The following is an 18,697-nucleotide window of genomic DNA, read 5'->3' on the forward strand; positions in this document are numbered from 1 at the left end:
CGCCACCCGCTCCCTCCCAGGCAAGGTGGACCCAGCTGCCCCTAAGGATTAGCTTCCCCAAGACCTAGATCTTGGGCATTGCCCCTCCTCCCTTCCTTCTCCTTTCCAGAAGGGCTAGTCATTTGGTGGGTGGAGGCGGGGAAGGATACAGCCTCCTCCTCCTTCCCAAGGACCTGTGCTTGCTTTTGGCAGGCAGAAATCCCTCAGGTTCAGCTTCGCCCCCGCCATCGCCACACCTGTTGAATTTCTGCACCAAAGGCGCCTTCCGCAGCACCATTAGAAGGAGCCCTGAGGAAGAGCCACCCCACCACCCCCACGAGCAAGGCGCCGCAGCCATGACTGCCTGGCATGGGAAGCGAGGCGCCGCGCCCCGCCCTCCGCGCGCGCCCTTCCTCGGCTCCTCCTCCGGCCCCGGATTTTGCGCCGGAGCCCCGCGCGCGCCGGCGCCCCTTCTGCCCAGCCACCCCGCCCCCGCCCGCCCGCCTGCCCTCCTCACAGCCGCGGCGCCGCTTCCAGAGCTGTCAGTGCAGCAGCAACAGCAGCCGCCGTCCAGCCGGCTCTCTCCCGCCTCCTCCAGCAGCAGACGGCGGCGACGGCCACTTCAGCAGCAGCAGGTACATGGCGAAGCGCCACCTACAGCAGCGCCCCCAGGGCAGCTTCCATTGGGGGTGCGTGAGAGAGGCAGCCGCCCGAGGTTGCTTTCCCCACCTTTTCTTTTTCTCTCTCCCCCCTGCTTTGATACAGTGGTCTCTCCTCCGGAGAGGGGGCAATGAATGCTGTATATGGAGGGTTTGAAAAGGAGGAGGGGGTTGTCCTACTGTGAAGCGGGAACGGGGGGTGTCTCTGTCAAGTATTATCCGGGGCAGATGGGATTACCTATTTGATGCATGGCTTATCTTTATGGAGCTTTGTTCTGGTCCGGAAGGGGGAGTCTGGATGGAGCCTGCGGGCTAAAGCCCCGTGCAGAATCCTGGCAACGGAGACAGAGAGGCATTTAGCAAGATATAGATGGTGTAGCCCTGGATATAGATAAAGAGCCTTGTAGGTTTTCTTAGTCAGCTCAACCCCCATCCCTATTCTAAGGTCCTTACAGGTGACCCCCTTTTCCAGGTGTCCTTCTCCCCACTGATCCACTCCCCCCCCCACCTGTCACTGATCTAAGAAGCCGCCAGATCAAAACGTAAAAAAGAAGGGATGTTTTAGAGTTGGGCTTATTGAGGCGGGGACACCCCCTATTTTCTATGGAAATATGAAAATCAGTTAATGCCAATAGAGCTAAAGGGATCAATTCATGTCAATAGAACCAAGGTCCAGCCTTTTAAAAATGAAGGACACCTCCTCAGTCTGGGATATTTGACCCCTGAGATCTCAACTGGAGCGCTGTTTTGCTAACCTCCTCTCTACACCACAAGGATGGGATATCATCCGCTCTCTCGTTCTATTTCTCATAATCTTTGGGTTCCCTGACTGCTTTCTCTGTGGGACCAGGGTTAGAAACTGAGGCAATACTGGAATTTGTGTGTGTGTGTATGGGTGGGCATTTCAATTCATGACACAACATTATCTGGGAAGGCATACAGAGAATCTCTCTAGTCGGTCTCTGGAGTTGAAACCTGAGGACAGAGTTCTATTTGGCCAATTTTTTCCAGCAGGTAAGGAGCAGGAGGAGGAACAGGGTGTTAAACCCAGGAAAAATGTCTTGAGGCTCATTTCTTAACATTTGTTTATTTGCCTAACATTGTGAAGCGATTGCCTTCTGATCAAGAGGCCATCCCGATCCAGGGCAATGTTGCCACAGTCCTTGCTGTGACCTCTTCGTGAGCCCTCCTCAAAGCTCCTAGGAAAGTGGGTCAGCTTCTCCTGAGAAATCTATCTATCCGGCACTTTCTTTGTGAGTTTCTGCACTGCCAGCTGGTTAGGAGGCTGCACTCTGGCCTCTGTGTTTATGCACATATTGAATGCACTTTGCTTCAATTATTCATTTTTGGTGCTACAGTAATTTCCTGCAGCTTCTCTTCTCCAGGGAGCTGGTGCGTAACAAGATTTTAGCATACTCTGCTTTTGAGGATATCATCCCATTTAGCCACATGGCAGCTGTCTTTATTTCTGTGCTTAATATCGGATACGTAACCAATAACAGGAAAATCATTCCGGATCTGTCTGAATACATCAAGGGTCTCAATCATAACAAGTGTGGGAGGGAAGTATCCTAGCATTTCAACGTGAGGCTGAATGTGAGGTGAAGTCACATCTAAACCAACCTTTTCCATCTTTTGGGCAGGGGGGCAGGATTACTGGACTCATTTGTATGAATGAATAGCCTGCCGTGACCATAAAGCAAGTAACTAACAGTAAAACACCAACCAAAACAGCCCCCCCCCAACCTTCAAACGTTACGACTCTTATATTTGCTGGCTTCACAATTTTGAATGACAGATTGTAAATTCAGTCTGTCCATTACATCAGAAGTAATGGAGGAATTTTATCAGGGTTCATGGATGTCAATTCCTTTCTGTGTCTGCAATTTTAGCCATAAAATCTTGGTTGCATGCTACTTATACAAATAACCATTCCCATTTCTTCATCCGAAGTTTCTGCAAACAATGCCCTTTGTACATAAATCATGCATCCCTGAGTTCCAGGTTTGGTCTCCTGACTCGGTTATGCAATCAGATTAAATAGATGCAAATATTCTCACCTTCCTACATTCTGGTGTTTTGCCCATTTAGATTTTGACACTGGATCCTTTTAAATTTTCTTTCCAAAGCAGGGTTGAATAATATGTGCAGGGAAAGAAGGAAGGGAGGCCATGGTTAGGGGGTTCAGCCATTGCAGAATAGCAGCACGTGGGATCATGACTGATAAATTTATGCTCAATGTGTGGAAGCCTCAATCACTGACCACTGGAAGCCCCCACAATTCCTTCCTAGTTTTTGAGGACCTTTCTAGACAATCCAGGTTAGTTTTGATGCAGCCGCAGTTGCAGTGGAAAAATACTCATCTCTTAATGCCAACATAGTAAAGAGGTGGAGTAAACAGTTTTCAAATGTAGGAAGGGAAGAACCAGGCAGAAAGGTAGCTTAATGGCTGGCATTTGAAACCCCCAGAATGGCGAGGGAGGAATTTAAATCATAAGCTGTTGCAATGATGTCCCAGGCACTGTCCCAATATCAGCCCACAACACCAGCACAACCACTCAAGTCTCCACACAGCATTTGCAAGAAGTGTGAGGCACACTTCATCAGCAACATTGTGCTGTTGTTTAAGCACTTAGAAAATGTGGTTTCTGCTGAAACAAATCAGCTCATCATAGAAAATCGTCTGGATCATGTATGGCAATCAGATTTCTACTCTACATTCTGCACAATCTGGGAAGGACCTGAGCCATTAGCAGATATTGCCCTCATGTTTCCAAGCCTTTCTTGACAGCCTTGTGGTCTGGACTTTTCCCCCCTCCCCACTTCCTCAATATAAAAGGTGACATACTTACGGAACCAAATTTTGCATTTCAACAAAGGAGTCTGTGTATACATGAAATATACACACCTGGCCGTGCTTAGAGTGATGCAAATTGACATAGAACAAGAATGGACATTTTTCTCCCCTTGCCACTTTAAAACAACACCTTCTAATCTGCCATTCCCTTTCAAAGGCAAACGATATTATTCCAGGACCATTTCAGGCTACATTGTTGGATTTGAAAAACAGAGAAAGTCAAAGCTCGAAAACCTAAAACCAACATTTCATCATCAAAGCCAGAGTTTTATGGGATTCAAAGCTATTTGCCTACTTTTGAATTCAACCAATTCAAGCATCAGAGCTATGTCTGATTTGAATGTTATGTGTGATTTATTTCATTTACCACTATTTAGCAAAGAGACCCCCTGATAAAACATCATACTGGGGTAGTGCCTTCTCATCCCATTCTTATGCCTCTCCTGCATTAGTTCTGAAGACAGTCTATAATATTTTGGCAGAGTCAGTCTAAGAAGCTAAAGTCTGAACTCTGCTTTATTACCTAGAAATAACAAATCTCAGTTTCGCAGGTTTATTCTTTCATTTAATCCATATATTTATATACCGCTTAAAACTTGAGACAATCTCTAATTGAGTTACAAAAAAAACAAAAATGACATGTATACCATTAATGTGGCAAGCTTGTTAATCTCACCCCATTTGTTCTGTGCATCCCTCGAATATTCAGTTCTTAAAAGTAAAGACCAAGCATTTTGAGTGAAGGACTGAGGGCTAAAACAGACAACATAGTGACCATGGAGAAAGCACTATCATTTGCATGCCAGCAGTGACACCTGCCCTGGTCACTGATCACTGGCATGTTAACCCTACATGAGTATGGGCCAACTCACATGGTAAGTGTGTGAGACACGGTAGTGCATGCATTAAATACTTGCATTGGAAACATAATGTAGGCACACACTTGGCTTATGCCCGCTCTCACATCTGCTGTCTGCCTCACTTTCTGGATTTCCCCAGAAATTTCAGAGATCACTTGATTGCAATCAGCAATCAGGAGAGGCAGAGATCCTGGCTCTTATATGTCTTAGAAGCTCATTACTCACTGAAAGCTTGAGCCTGTGGTTCTATTTACACATATAATCAGCCTATGCATTACAAAGGAGAAAGAAGCAGGAAAACCTTTGCTCCAGCTTACCTGAAGCCAGGATACAGTTGTACCTGCTCAGGTACAACTGTCCCTCCCTACCAGGGAAGGTCAGGGAAGATGTACATCAGGAACAAGAGAGGAAGAAAGATTGGCGTTGGCAGCTGCTGCCCCTGTGGATGCTGCCACCTGAGGCGGTCCCCTCACCTTGCCTCATGGGTAGGCTGCCCTTAAGCAACCCTTCTATGTTGGGGGCTGGAGGCAGCTGACATAGCAGGACCAGCAGTTTCACTGATAGTATAAGTAAGTGCAGCATTAGAACAAGGCCACAGTGCTGCAACTTAAGAATCCAGATACATGCAATGTTATGCTGCTTAACTTTTTTCACTGCAACTTGAGTACTTCAATGTTCTCCAACTGTTTTTATGCAGCCACATGCAGCCTGCTGGAAATTTCTCTCATCCCCCTTCTGTGTGTTCTTTCGTGTGCCAATTCTGGTACCTCCGTAGTCCTTTACTGTCTCTCACCAATGCTTTGTAAATTACTGGCATGCTCTAATCAGAGTAAAGAACAAGAGAGAAAATCCTTGCTGTGCCTGATCAAAGGATTGAGGCTTCCAGTAGGAATCACCCTGCTAGGAGCAGGAACTGATCACAGAGCCAAGCAGCAGAGATATCCATCTAGAGGCTGGTAATTGATTGCAAAGGCTACAGGAGAGGAGCAGGGAGAGATGAGTTCATGGTGGCAACCTCCCCCTCAGCCTCCTGTATTTGTCAAATGCTAGAATGTCTACCTTAGCGGTGCTGAGATGAAGACTCAAGAGTGGGGCAAAGAGAGACTGGCGATGACTGTAGAGAGAATATTAGTTGGAAATTACAGCCATTTTTGAACCTATGCAAATCAATATCAGGGCTTCAAGGTATGATGATGTACTGCCTCTCCCACCTACCCTTTTCCTTGCTTCAGTTTTTCCTGATCCAGTTATAAAGGGCTGGATCTGTTCCAAGGGCATCAGAAATACAAAGCAGGTAATGTGGTATCTTCAAATCAGGGATGGGGATCCTGTAGCCCTCCAGATGTTGCTGACTCCCTTCAGCCTCAGCCAGCTTGGCCAATGGTCAAGGAAGATGGGAGTTGTTTTCAAGCAACATCTGGAGTGCCGCAGTTTCCCCATCCATGCTTTAAAGAGATCCATGTATTCTTACTGTAAGGGAAGCTGCTCCCATAAACTTTATGACACAAACTATATAATTACTTCCTTTGCATCTCTGACATGAATTTGAGCCTCATGTGATCCCACTGATCAGAGGGAGGCCAGCAGGTCAAAACCTTGTTTAATCATGTTAGGGAGATGATTAGTGAGATTCCAGCAGATTACATGTTGGAATTGTAACTGTGCGTCCTAAATCTGAAAGTCTCATCAGCCATGAACTCATCAAGTGGCCATGGGAAGATAACTTTCTCTGTTTTGATTTGTAATATTGGACAGAGAAATGGCAGCCACCTAACTCATAGGCTTGCTACTGAAACGAATTGAGAGAGAATGATAAAGCATGTTGCACTCCAGAACTACTCTGGAAATTATGAACAGTCATCATATGGATATCTTGATTTGCCCTCACTGGAGGAGCAGTTACAGAGGGTGTTCGCTGAAAAAGGAGTCTGAAGTCAAGTATATTAACTGGAGGTATTGTGTCGTGCATATATATGTTGCCAAGGGAAAGTATCTTGATCTAGAAGGCATGCGATTAGTTTTTGGTTTTTTACTTTCCTGAAGCGTAGATGAGGAATGTGTCTGAAGAAGAAATCCCATCTGCACCTTTGTCAATATCAGCAAGACTTGTAAAAGGCATTAAAATGTGGAATGTGGAGTATTTTGAGCATTTCATTTTCCATTAAGACAAACCTGATAACAATTAGCTGTGCATTGTGTCTTATCCATACTGCATTTTAAGGGCTCATCCAGATTTCATTTTGTGCTGCACTCCTAGACACAGGTCGCGGCTTAATGCTCCATGTTTCAGTGGTTTTTGTTTCGCCTCTGCACTTTCCCCAAGAAAACTCTCGTTTTGCCACTGAATCTGAGCAAATGTCAACCTGCAGAGAACCCAATTGCCATTTGCTCTGATTCAGTTTTCCCAGGGGAAGCGCTGGGGAATATACCAAAAAGCTACTTGGAAACAGAGATTTAAAGCACAAACCTGTGCCTGGAAAGTGTGGCACAAAAGGAAATCTGGATGAGCTCTAAGTCTTACAAGAACAGTGAACGTAAGATCAACTGACAATACCAATAGTGGAGCAGTTTCAAACCATGGTGTCACACTTAATACTCTGTTAATGAGTTGAAGCCTTCTTTTATGACAGATACCATTAGTGACTCGAACCATCATCTGGAAACTTTGAAGATTATCTTCAGAATGAAAATTCTACATAGTTCAGTTCCTTTTAAAATAAAAACCAAAGATTCCAGAGCATATGTTTTCAGTCTTTAAACAACAATATTATAACTGGGGAGATGCAGAATCTGGCAAGACTCAGAGCTGCAGCCATAGAGAATCTGAAGATATACAGACTGATCATGAAAGTTATTATGTTTATAGGAGATTCATTCACTTTGTATTTTTTATAGGAAATGAAGCCTGAGGATCACAGCCAGGCTCCCTCTCTCATCAATAAAAATCAAAAATTACATGCTAAATCTCAGAAAAGAACAAAATCCTTATTGATAATATCAGCAATCAAAGGCTATCTGCATTGAGCGTATCATAATCCTGGCTTAGTAGAGGGTGCTTGATGCATTTCTTAACAGAAAAGGAGACAAAATTAAACCAGCCGTATGAGGAGGAGAATTATGAGATAATATCTTTGTTGATAAGGCATATACCGGTATATATTTATATATATATATCTCCTGACTGAGATCCTTTGACTAAACCCTGAAGACTAACTAGCCAAAGAGATGTCTTCTCTAGGTGGAACATGACTCAATAAGAGTGTGGAGTCAACAAATGAGTATGGTTTAGTGGGAAGAACATTGGGAAGAATTCAAAATAATGTTCTTCAGCTTGCCAAATGGAACACCTGCCAATTCCCTTTGAATGCTGTTCTGAGGGTTCTCCTGACCCCTCCCTGAACCAATTTCAGGGGGTGGGCATGTAGGACAGGGGGGAGGGGAGCCCCATTGTGCAAGCAGAAATTCTTCCACAGTGCTTCCGCTGACAGGACCCATTCAGTGAATCGTGCCATTGAGTTCAGCATCATGCAGACTATTCAAGTTTAGAATTTATGATTAATTTACAAATAGCAGCAAGAATGTGAATCGGAAACAAAGGGGATCCACATTTAAAGAGATCGGCATTTGGAAGACAGGTATGGCTATCACAGTGAAACACGCTATCTTTGTGAGAACGCTGACAGCAGAATGATAATCTTATGAATAATTGGTCTGAATAGCACCTTTTGAACCGTCAAATATCCTTGCAATTTATTTTCCATGTTGTAAAATCTGTTTGAATAAAAACACATTTGGACAGCCATAAGAAGCTCACTGAATCACTTTAGGCAAGTTCCTGTCTTACCATCTAACCTACCTCGTGTGGTTGCTGTGAAAATGAGATCACCCCAGGTATGCTGCTGCAGGGTTATTAGAGGAAGGGTAAGATACAAATAGGGTACGCAGGTGGCACTGTGGTCTAAACCACTGAGCCTAGGGCTTGTCAATCAGAAGGTCAGAGGTTTGAATCCCCACAACAGGGTGAGCCACCCTGCCCAAAGAAGCTGTAAATGTAAACTATGATATTATTGGGTATAGGGATGCAAGTGGTGCTGTGGGTTAAACCACAGAGCCTAGGGCTTGCCAATCAGAAGGTCGGCGGTTTGAATCCCTGCGACGGCGTGAGCTCCCGTTGCTCAGTCCCTGCTCCTGCCAACCTAGCAGTTCGAAAGCACGTCAAAGTGCAAGTAGATAAATTGGAACTGCTCTGGCGGGAAGGTAAACAGCGTTTCCGTGCGCTGCTCTGGTTCACCAGAAGCGGCTTAGTCATGCTGGCCACATGACCTGGAAGCTGTCTGCGGACAAACACCGGCTCCCTCGGCCAATAAAGCGAGATGAGCGTCGCAACCCCAGAGTCGGCCACGACTAGACCTAATGGTCAGGGGTCCCTTTATCTTTATTATTGGATATAAAGTAGGGCCTTATCGGTTGAATACAGGTATTGAAATAACATGGTGATAAGTGTTTCAACAAGGTAATATACCGATGAACAACAGGCTTAACAGCTTCCCAGGAGGTAGCCCAGCTGGACCGATACTTTACAGATACTTTGCAGATAATTTGCAGGCACCTGGTCTCCTGCTTTGTTTGCTCTCTCCCTCCTCCCTCCTAACCTAAAGGATAAGAAGATAGATAAGAAGATAAGCCCTCACACAAACCAGTAAACACTTTCAGCTTCACCTGTATCTTTCCACTTAGGTAAGCAATAGCAAATATAATAACTCACACAAAAATTAACAAGATTCTCTGAAATATATTCTCTGGAATATGATGTCAGTTTGCAAACATAATGCCTGGATCTGTGGCAGAGCCATCTAATGTGGTGACTTCCAAATGCTGTTGAACTACACTTCCATCAGCCCCAGCCAAAATGGCCAATCATCAGGGATGGTGGGAGTTTGTAGTGGCCACTCTGGCTACCTCCGATCTATATATTGTTGCTGTTCATTGCTTTGCATTGCCTAATGGGTCATATCTGCCATTCAAAATGTCATGTCATATTTATGACATGAATAACATATAATATGGCATGAAAGTGAATTGGGAAATGTTAGGATCTATGTGAAGAAGGAGGTAGTGTAAATACAAAGGAAGCAAGGCAGTGGTCTTCAGATAACTTGCTGCTAATGCCCACTCTAAGGTCCCAAATGAATTAGGCACAGGGGGGAAAATCATTTTCCTGTGCCTATTCATTAGGCACAGGGGAAAAAATCATTTTGAGTACAAACCTGTTTTGATTTGTTGTTGTTTTTTTGAAAGGCTCTTGAGAGAGTTTGTAGTTTTTCTTCTGCAGGTATTAGCCATTTCCAAACACCTAAAAAGACAGCTCTGGGGGAAGTTAAAGATCATCGGGTACCAGGAGGATGAGAATTGCATTTCTTCCACCAGCCAAAAACCAGAGGAAATCTCTCTGGGACCAGAAGGCTGCAGAGCAACTGCTGGAAAGGTGTTTTTTTATTACTGAATGCACAACATAAACCGAAGCTGAGGAATTAGACTCCTATACTTAAGTCTTCTCATTGAGGCTTTGCCCATTTGACGGTGGCATATTAACACTGAAATCCCATGAGGTTTATGCATTGTTAGAATGCACAAAATTGTATGGAATTTTCCCGATGTCATATTCTCTGGGATTTGTAAGAATATATTATTGGGGTGGGGAGTGCAGAAGGATCAGGTATAGTGGAATGGGAAACACTGTAAATCACTACTCATGCACCCCTCAAAAAGTGCCAATCCATACTGCTATATAATCAACCTTGAGCGAAGTGTCATAGTGAATACCCTACCACAGGCACTTGAAATAGAGTCCACATGCTGGGAAGTTTTAATGCTCTGCATTACGGTGGGCATGCACCTTCATAGAGGCCACTCTTCTGTTTGAAGGGTCCAAGTCTGGTTTAAAGACAAAGAACCCTAAGAAGAATGAACAAGAGCCTTGAAAGCAGAAGGGCTCTAACTTAGTGGCAGAAGGTCATGCAGAAGGTCCCAGGTCCTCAGCATTTGCAGGTAGGGCTAGGAATGTCCCATGTCTGAAACCCTGGAAAGCCACTGGTAGTCAATGTAGACTATGCAGAGCTAGATGGACCAATAGTTGGACTTGCTATAAAGCAGCTTGCTATGTTCCTATGCTGCTGACCATCCAGAGTTAATACCTGGACAGCAGACTGGGTAGGTACACAGGTCACCTTCTCATAGTCTTCCTCGCTCAGTTGTAGTTACTATTTCTACAAATGGATCCATGCGTATAGATTAGCATAGGCAAGGCTTATGCAAAAGTGTGTCCTCTTTTTTGGCAATGCAGACAACCAGGCAGGCAAAATCTTCTACCACGAACAGAGCCTTAGTTTCATATGGATTCAGTTCTTCTAAGGTATAATTAACTTTTTCCTGTGATGATGCACGCAAATTATAAATTGCATCAGCATCTGATACTTGGGATCAGCATCCTGTGAATGGAACAGGCAGCACACAGTATCAGGGCAAATCAAAGAAAAAGCTTTATCACGTCTCTGCTAACCACAGGGCATGCAGGCTGCTCATTGTACAGGCTTTTGATGATTCATATAATTGAGACACTTGCAGCTGTCCTAAGACATTAGGGTGATGTGTTACAGTGCAGCTGGCTAGAAAGTACCAGGATTTTTAAAAAAAAAATGCAGCTCACGAGATATTGAGAAGTACTTATATCATTCCGTGCAGCTACATCATTTCATGCGAGTTGGCATTTCACATTTTTTCGACCATGGGTCTAATCCATTAGCCATATGTCCAAAGAGTCTGTGTTTGTGGAACATCTGCAGTGTCCAGATAGAACTGTGCTGTGCCTCCTCATAAAATTCTGGCCTCATTAATTAGATGAAGGCTCACCTTTCCATAGCCACAGATTCATTATGGGCACCACCTGCAGTCTTAACACCATGAACATAAAAATGCAAGGATAAACTTCACCTACCATTTTGACTTTGCCAGAGGTCAGAAAAACTCCTCTCTAGCCAATGTGAGGCTATTGATAATTTGTTTCCCTGAGAAAATGGTGAAATACAGGTACTTAATTTCTGAGAGGGGCTGAAAGTAGTGGCTGAACATGTGAACTGTTAAATGTTTCAGCTCTTGACTTCCCGGTCATTAATTTAATAGCAATAAGATGAGTCACATGTGGGTGCACTCTGGGTGCTATAACCACATAAAAATTGCCATCTGTTCATGATTGATGGCCAAGAGGCTGACTTCATTAATAAATAACATTTACAGAGAAATCGCCATCTAATTTATGTTCTGGACTCATTTATATCCTGCCCCAGTGTGCTTCAGAAGATATGCAGCTGTATAACCTGAGTGTAGCTGTGTTGGCCCAAGGATTTAAGGTACGCTTTGCACCTTCAGGGGAGCACCTTAATTTGTGTGTCTGTGTTTTGGTTGGTTTTTTTGTTTTTTGTTTTTTTTTTAAAGAATGGCAAACTGCCACATGCAGCGCCTTACTTGGATGTGTCTGGAGTCTTGGAAGCTTGACTACCCTACGTTCTCCTACAAATGGACCTTGAGCTTGTTTGGAGGTTCTGGCAGGGGAGCGCAGCTATCGTATACCCTTGACCGAAGAACGGTACACTCCTTCTATCTGGGATGGTCGTCCTCTTCCACCGAGCGTGCAGCTTCGGGAGGGACGCACATGGAGCGGTGAGGGAGGAAGGGGACACCCGCCTAGCCAGCCAGATCAGCCGAATCAACCCTGGCGATCAATGGGGTGACAGATGTCGCAGCCAGATCGCCCTCACAGAGTTTATGGATGTTCAGACTGAAATTTCTCTTCTCTTGCCCCTCATCTTCTTAGATAGTCCAGGCAAAGTGATCCTGTTGATGTCTGGAAGTGGGCTCTTGCCTAATGATGGGACCCAGCAAATGCCTGGCTTAGCAGAGAAGGATCTAGTTGTTCAACTGCCTGATTTCCAACCCCTGGAGCAATGTGTCCACATGGAATCTCTCATCCCTTTCACTTCCATGGGAGTCTTCTCAATGGGACACACTAGTTCCAGAGCTGCACTTTAGATTTAATTCTCTTCTTTCTTTCATGCATACCTTTTTATTGGGGGGGAAATGCATTTTGTACATTAACAACACGAGGATTGGTGAAATAGCCATCAAACGCAGTAATTAGCTAAATATTCCTAACCAATGCAAACAAATCACATAACCACTTTTACTTTTGTAAGCATTTTCTTATCCGGGGAAGATTTGAGAAACTATATTAATATATGAGGACAAAAACCAGTGATACATTCAGATCTGGGTGAGCCTGAGGATAAATAGTGCCCTAGCCAAGGAGCACCTTGGTCAGTGTTGTAGTGTTGCCAAGATGTTTGGCTTGGAAAACTGAACAGTGTTAACAGCTTCTCCAGCTCCCAAACTTTTCCAGCAATAGCTATGAAAAACTGCTTCATTTCACCCCTAGCTCACAACATACAGTCAAAAAGCACCAGGCTTTGCTCAGTGCTCCTTTCCAGTCAGCACGCAGGGTGAGCCTGCAGCTCAGTCAGCTTAGAGATGGGTGAATATGTCAATGACGGTTTCTCCATTTTCCCTTTTTTCCACTTTTGAATTCAGTTCCCCGCATTTCCACATCAGTTCGTGCTTTGAAAAAGAAGTCCTTGTGAAAATTCATCGGCATTTAGTACGAATTTCTCCTAATACACACATCTTTGTATGGAATTTTGCCTAATATAATCATTTTTGCAAAGCATATTTTCCCTAATGTAATGCATGTTTATATGACATTTTCACACTAGTATATACGCTTTTGTCCATATTACTTGGCTGGAGAAGGGCACTGCAAAATTCAGAGAAGTATGAATCTGAAAGGATGGCTGTGTTTCAGTTTCCATCTTCTTTCAGAAAGCGTGAATTAAGTAGGTTGTCCCTTAATGTGAATTGAATGTATGCATATACAAAGGCATTTCATGATATTTGTGTGGTTTAAAAATGTTTGCAGATAAAAGTAGCTCAATAGTCCCCTCTATTTCTGATGAATGACTATTGATTGAGACAGAAGATCAAAAGCATTCTGACGTCTTTGTCAAAGGGAGATTTGGAATTCTGAGAAAATGCAAATAATTTGCTGACTATTTAGGAAGAGCTCTAATTCAAAATGAAACTAAGTGGCTACTTCATCCAAGAGCTGCTGCAAAGCGGCTAAATTTAGCCTTTTCTATAATGACCTTATATCCGGAAATTAACACTGAAGCAGTAACAGGGCAGTTGTTGTTTCAGGGACCGTGGGGGTCAGCATTCAGTGGAGACGTCTTCAAGTCTGCAAGGCCTTTTTGCATAGCAGCTACCAGCTGCCTCTCTGAGAAATGCTGAACCTGTCCCAGAGAATAAGACGTGCTTTGGAACAATGCTGGCTACATGCTGTCAAGCTCAGTCCTTTGCTGTCATCCCCAGCCTGAGTATGAACAAAGACATAGCAGCCCTCCAGGGCTTCCGTGCAATCTTGTGGCCATAATATCTGAATGCACTAAGGATCCACAGACTGAGACTAGAGACAGTTGAAGGTGGTTTGAAACAGATTGCTTCTCGTGACATGTACATTCATCCCATTTTCACCTCTGGTAAACATGCTTTTCAGGGTTTTGCAATTGTTTCAAAGCACCTCTGCATACGCACAGTCACACAGTCTTTCTCATACCACTTTTAATGCTCATAGAGACAATTGTGTGGCAGATACAAAGCTGTCCTTCTGTGCCGTTCAGAGCTCCTGGGTGGAGCCAGTTCCTGTTAAATGTGGGGCTTGTATTGGACACTGAATTTAAGTCTCTTGTAGGCCTCACCCCCACTATGCATCTAAAGCACTATGGTACCACTTTAAAGAGTCATCATGGCTCCCCCCCCCCCAAAAAAAATAAACTCCTGGGAACTGTAGTGTGTTAAGGTGTTGAGAGTTGTTGGGAGACCCCCTATTCCCCCTGCAGAGCTACAATTCCCAAAGTTCTCTGGAAAGAGGGATTGACTGGTAAACCACTCTGAGAACTCTGGGAATTGTTAAACCATTATGGGAGAGGAGTGTGGTGAGAGAGTCCCATTTGACAAGTGGAAACTGCTCACAGGATCTGGTTTCAACCTTATAGTATCTTAATTTAGAAGCAGTTACTTAGATAAAAACTGAAACATGTGTCTTTGCAGTAAAAAAGTGTACTTCGAGCAGCTTTGAGTGAAGGCGTATTTTTTTCCTGTTCTGCGAATGTGAAAATAGTGAATGTGTTTACTATTCTATCGTACCAGAGAATTGAGAGGAAACCTTCTGTAGACACAGTCTTCATAGCTTTGGGGTAATGAGCGTGCAAAGGTTTTACATGAAAGGGGTCTGCTTGAAAGCCCTTGCTGTTTGCAGCACATGGGGATAAAAGAGATCTGATATTTCCCTCTATTTCTAATTATGCAACTGCTGATTTAGACAGAAGATCAAACCATTCAGAAGTCCAGATTTGTGCCTGGAATTTGAGACACAGGCCTGAAAGTAAAGACAACCAGGACTGAAATTCTCACAACAGTATTTTGTCTTTCTACCAGCATCTCTCCCTAGAAGAGGATTCCAACACCTGTAGGCCACTTGCTTTACTTCTGCTTGTGCTTCAGAGTTTCCAGACACACACACACACACACACACACGGCGAACCGTATCTTTTTCATGGTACCTCTAGCACTTTGCCTTTGAAACCCTTTGATGCCCACAGCACAGCCTTCTAAATTCATAGGCTGCCACCTGGCAGTGGGCCAGCTCTGAAGTGACAGACAGTGCAGACAAGAGACCCCAGCCATTGAGCTCTCAGACTGAGTGATGTTTTAATGAGCACAAGAAAGAAAGGACAGTGAAAAGAGCTCCATGTCTATGCCATGACTGCCAGGTTTGTTCTCAGGCTGAAAGTGCCAATAGATCATGCTTTGGCCTCTTGCCATTAGGATTATATATATTGGAGTGGGGGGGGATGCATTTATTTCTTTCTCATCTGTGTTTCTCGTGGACCATCGATGGTTGTTTATGGTAGGCAACCCAATCTATTTCTATCCCGTAGTTTGGATCCCCCTCCCTTTCACGAAAGGTCTGGTTTTTACTGCTAATATAGACATTGTATTTTGTGCTCTCTGGTTCCATCCCCTCCTGTGTGTGGAGCTGCATGCAGATTGCCTCATCCAGGGGGTGGAACTGGATTATCTGTCTGGAGTTTTAGCCTACCAAATGATAAAATCAGGTTTGTGAACAATGGTGTATTCATTTTCATGTTGTCGTCCCCCCCCTCACTTTTCCCCTAATTTTCCCAGTGAAATGCCCCTACTGTTTGTGCTGGCGGTGAAGTAGCCTTTCTGGGACCAACCAGGGAGCAGCCCTAGATCTCAGCAGCTCTGTTTACATTTGCCTACTTCAGAGCTAAGGCACCTTAGGAAAAGGAGGCAGGGGAGACTAGCAGTCGAAATCAGAGTGAAATGGGAAATACATTCTAAACCAAGGAATTATTTATCACAATAATTATTATAGCAAACCCTCCAGAAATAAATTCTTAATAGGCTAAAAGCTATGCAATATCTTTGAAGATGAGCCAAACCCATTTATTTGATGCTTTGGTGGAGACCATAAGCAGATTTGGCCTATTAAGGATTTATTTTTGGAGTGCTTGTATATATGATAATTTATTTTATTGTAATAAAGAATTCTATACATTTACCTCCACTACCACCCCAAGCTCTGTTTTTGAATCTAGCCCTGTTAACAATAGTTTCCGGACTTCTTGCTCTCAATGGGCAAAGCATCTTGAATTAGCAATCAGTGTTCCTTAAAACCAGACAGCAGTGTTCAACTGAAAAGGGAGAGAAATGTCAATAGTAGGTTTAGGTGAACAAATACTGGTTAAAAATGGAGAAACAACTAAAATATTGGACAGAATTAGGTTGCCATAGCAACAAATAGAGCTCTGTTTAGACGTCTGCAGGGCTTGTCTGCAGACACATGTTGAATGCTTGGATTCACATGAAACTCCAGCAGTCTCCTCCACTATCACCCCACCTTCCAACACTGATCCATGATGACTCATGTCACAGCTGGCACTTAAGAAAGTTGGCCAGCCCAACTTCCCCCATGCCACATTTTCCCACATCAAAGGGTATTGTTCTGGATGGTTTTGATTTTAAACAGTCAGAGTTGGATATGCCCTTGGAGTTCATTCCTGAGCATGTTAAGTGTCTTCATGTTTTCAGTCCCAAGTAACCATACATAAACGTGTGGGCTGATGCCAGCCGACTGGTCAAGGTATGGTAGTCTTACACGGATTGCCACAGGATCTTTGGTGCTTGGATTTCAAATGCTTCCCTCCCTGCTGATAACCTGTTCCAGTTTTGAGTGTGATCGAGCTGCAGCGCTGAACCTGCTCTTACCTTGTTTTGAAATACTTCAACTAAAATGTTGTCCCCTTCACTTTTTTAAAAAATTCTTTAGATATGACGACTCAACTGAGAACCCAACTTTTGTTTGGCTTCCTGTGTCAAATCACCTGCTCCATTGTCTACGGCTTCCCTGCTGATTCTGGATCTGAGTTCCGGTCTGCTTTCTCCGTCGCTAGAACCAGCAGTATGGAAGGCAGCACTGAAATGGTGATCACCTTTGACAAAGTCTATGTGAACATTGGCGGGGACTTTGACCCCAAAGCTGGATTATTCCGATGCCGTATCCCTGGAGCCTATTACTTCTCCTTCACGGTTGGAAAGTACCCCAAGAAAAACTTGTCCGTCATGCTGATGAGAAACAAGAACGAGGTTCAAGCCATTGTATATGACGAGCATCACCGTAAAGAGCGGAAAGTGGCAAGCCAGAGTGCCATGTTGCAGTTGGACTACGGTGACACAGTCTGGCTGCGCTTACATGGAGATCCCAAATATGCCCTCTACAGCAATGTAGGTCCCTATACAACTTTCAATGGGTACCTCATCTATCCAGACACGTCCAGCTATTTTCAAAACAGTGTCGGCTCCCAGGAGCTAGGAGAAACTTCAGGGCCTTCTTCACCTAATGTAATTCAGCAACTTTCAACGAACCAGAACGAAATCTCAGAGAAGCACCTGTTTTCGGACCAGCCCAGCAGATCGCAGGATACTCGCTCAGCCTTTTCTGCTGCCCGTTCGGAAAGCCTCCTGGGGTCAGATGAGAAGCAAACCCAGCATGAGCCAATCACATTTGACACAGAATTTGTGAACATTGGGAAAGATTTCAATTTCTCCACCGGCATCTTTACGTGTCGCGTTCCAGGTGCCTACTATTTCTCCTTCACCATTGGCAAGATGCCCTTCAAAACCATGTCCGTGAAACTGATGAAGAACCACAACGAGGTTCAGGCGATGATCTACGATGACAACCACTCCAAAAGGCGTGAGATGCAGAGCCAGAGCATTATGCTGCCTCTGCAATATGGCGACACCGTCTGGCTCTACAGCCACCAGCACGATGGCTATGGTGCCTATAGCAACCATGGCAAGTACATCACCTTCACTGGATTCCTGGTCTATCCCGAGACAAAGACAAAACCGCCTCCAGATGCCAACATGTCTCCAGGGTCAAGAATCTAAACAGATATATGAAAAGAGCATAAGAGAAGCCAAGATGCAGTAGGCTCTGGTGCAGGTCCTGGACGGACGTCATCTTTCACATGACAATGTTAAGAGCATGCTATTGTATGTCCAGTGCATTCCTTATGCTGCACGCTTGTGTTCTGACTGCAGAGCCATTGTTGTTTCTCCCACTCATTCATTCATAGAATGACATTCACGGGATATGTGTGTTTTGTTCATTATTGATGTTTGATTTAAGCATAAAGCATGAGGTAGCTTGGGGAGTAGAAGAAATAGGGGCAGTGAAATGAGATGTGAATAAAGGAACTGCTTACGGAAATACTGGAAGAACTTATGAAAGACTCGGCAAGGCACTTGGGAGTTGATAACATCCACTGCAAATGCAGACCAACACTCTGAGAGAGGGGTGTCTGTAATGAAAATAATGAACTCAATAAAATCCTGAGAGAAAAGGTACTGGGTTTCCTTGTCTGTTTTGATTAGATTAGATATAGCTACCTCCATCATCAGTTCATGGAACATGGTAGTATGTTTTGGAGCTGCCAATTATTAAAGAATGTGAGGCAGATTGGTTACAAAGAGAGGTGATCAATTAACTAACAGGCAATTGTTAATTTACATAAATTTTAATATTGCCAAAAACTCAATATTGAAGGAAGTGTGAGTTAATAAGCATTAACTACTTCCATAAAAAA

At 44.0% G+C, this 18,697-nt stretch overlaps 1 protein-coding gene across 1 annotated transcript; it reads left to right on the forward strand.

The window, feature by feature from the left end:
* The first annotated feature begins 466 nt into the window (after positions 1-466).
* C1QTNF4 (C1q and TNF related 4) lies at positions 467-18,458 on the forward strand. Its single transcript, XM_028726017.2, has 2 exons — positions 467-614; positions 16,876-18,458. The coding sequence occupies exon 2, from the start codon at positions 16,878-16,880 to the stop codon at positions 17,997-17,999; it is 1,122 nt and encodes a 373-aa protein (XP_028581850.2). The 5' UTR covers positions 467-614; positions 16,876-16,877; the 3' UTR covers positions 18,000-18,458.
* The last annotated feature ends 239 nt before the right edge of the window (positions 18,459-18,697 follow it).

Source organism: Podarcis muralis, chromosome 1, assembly GCF_964188315.1.
Source record: "Podarcis muralis chromosome 1, rPodMur119.hap1.1, whole genome shotgun sequence".
In the NCBI taxonomy this organism is placed as follows: Eukaryota; Metazoa; Chordata; class Lepidosauria; order Squamata; family Lacertidae; genus Podarcis; species Podarcis muralis.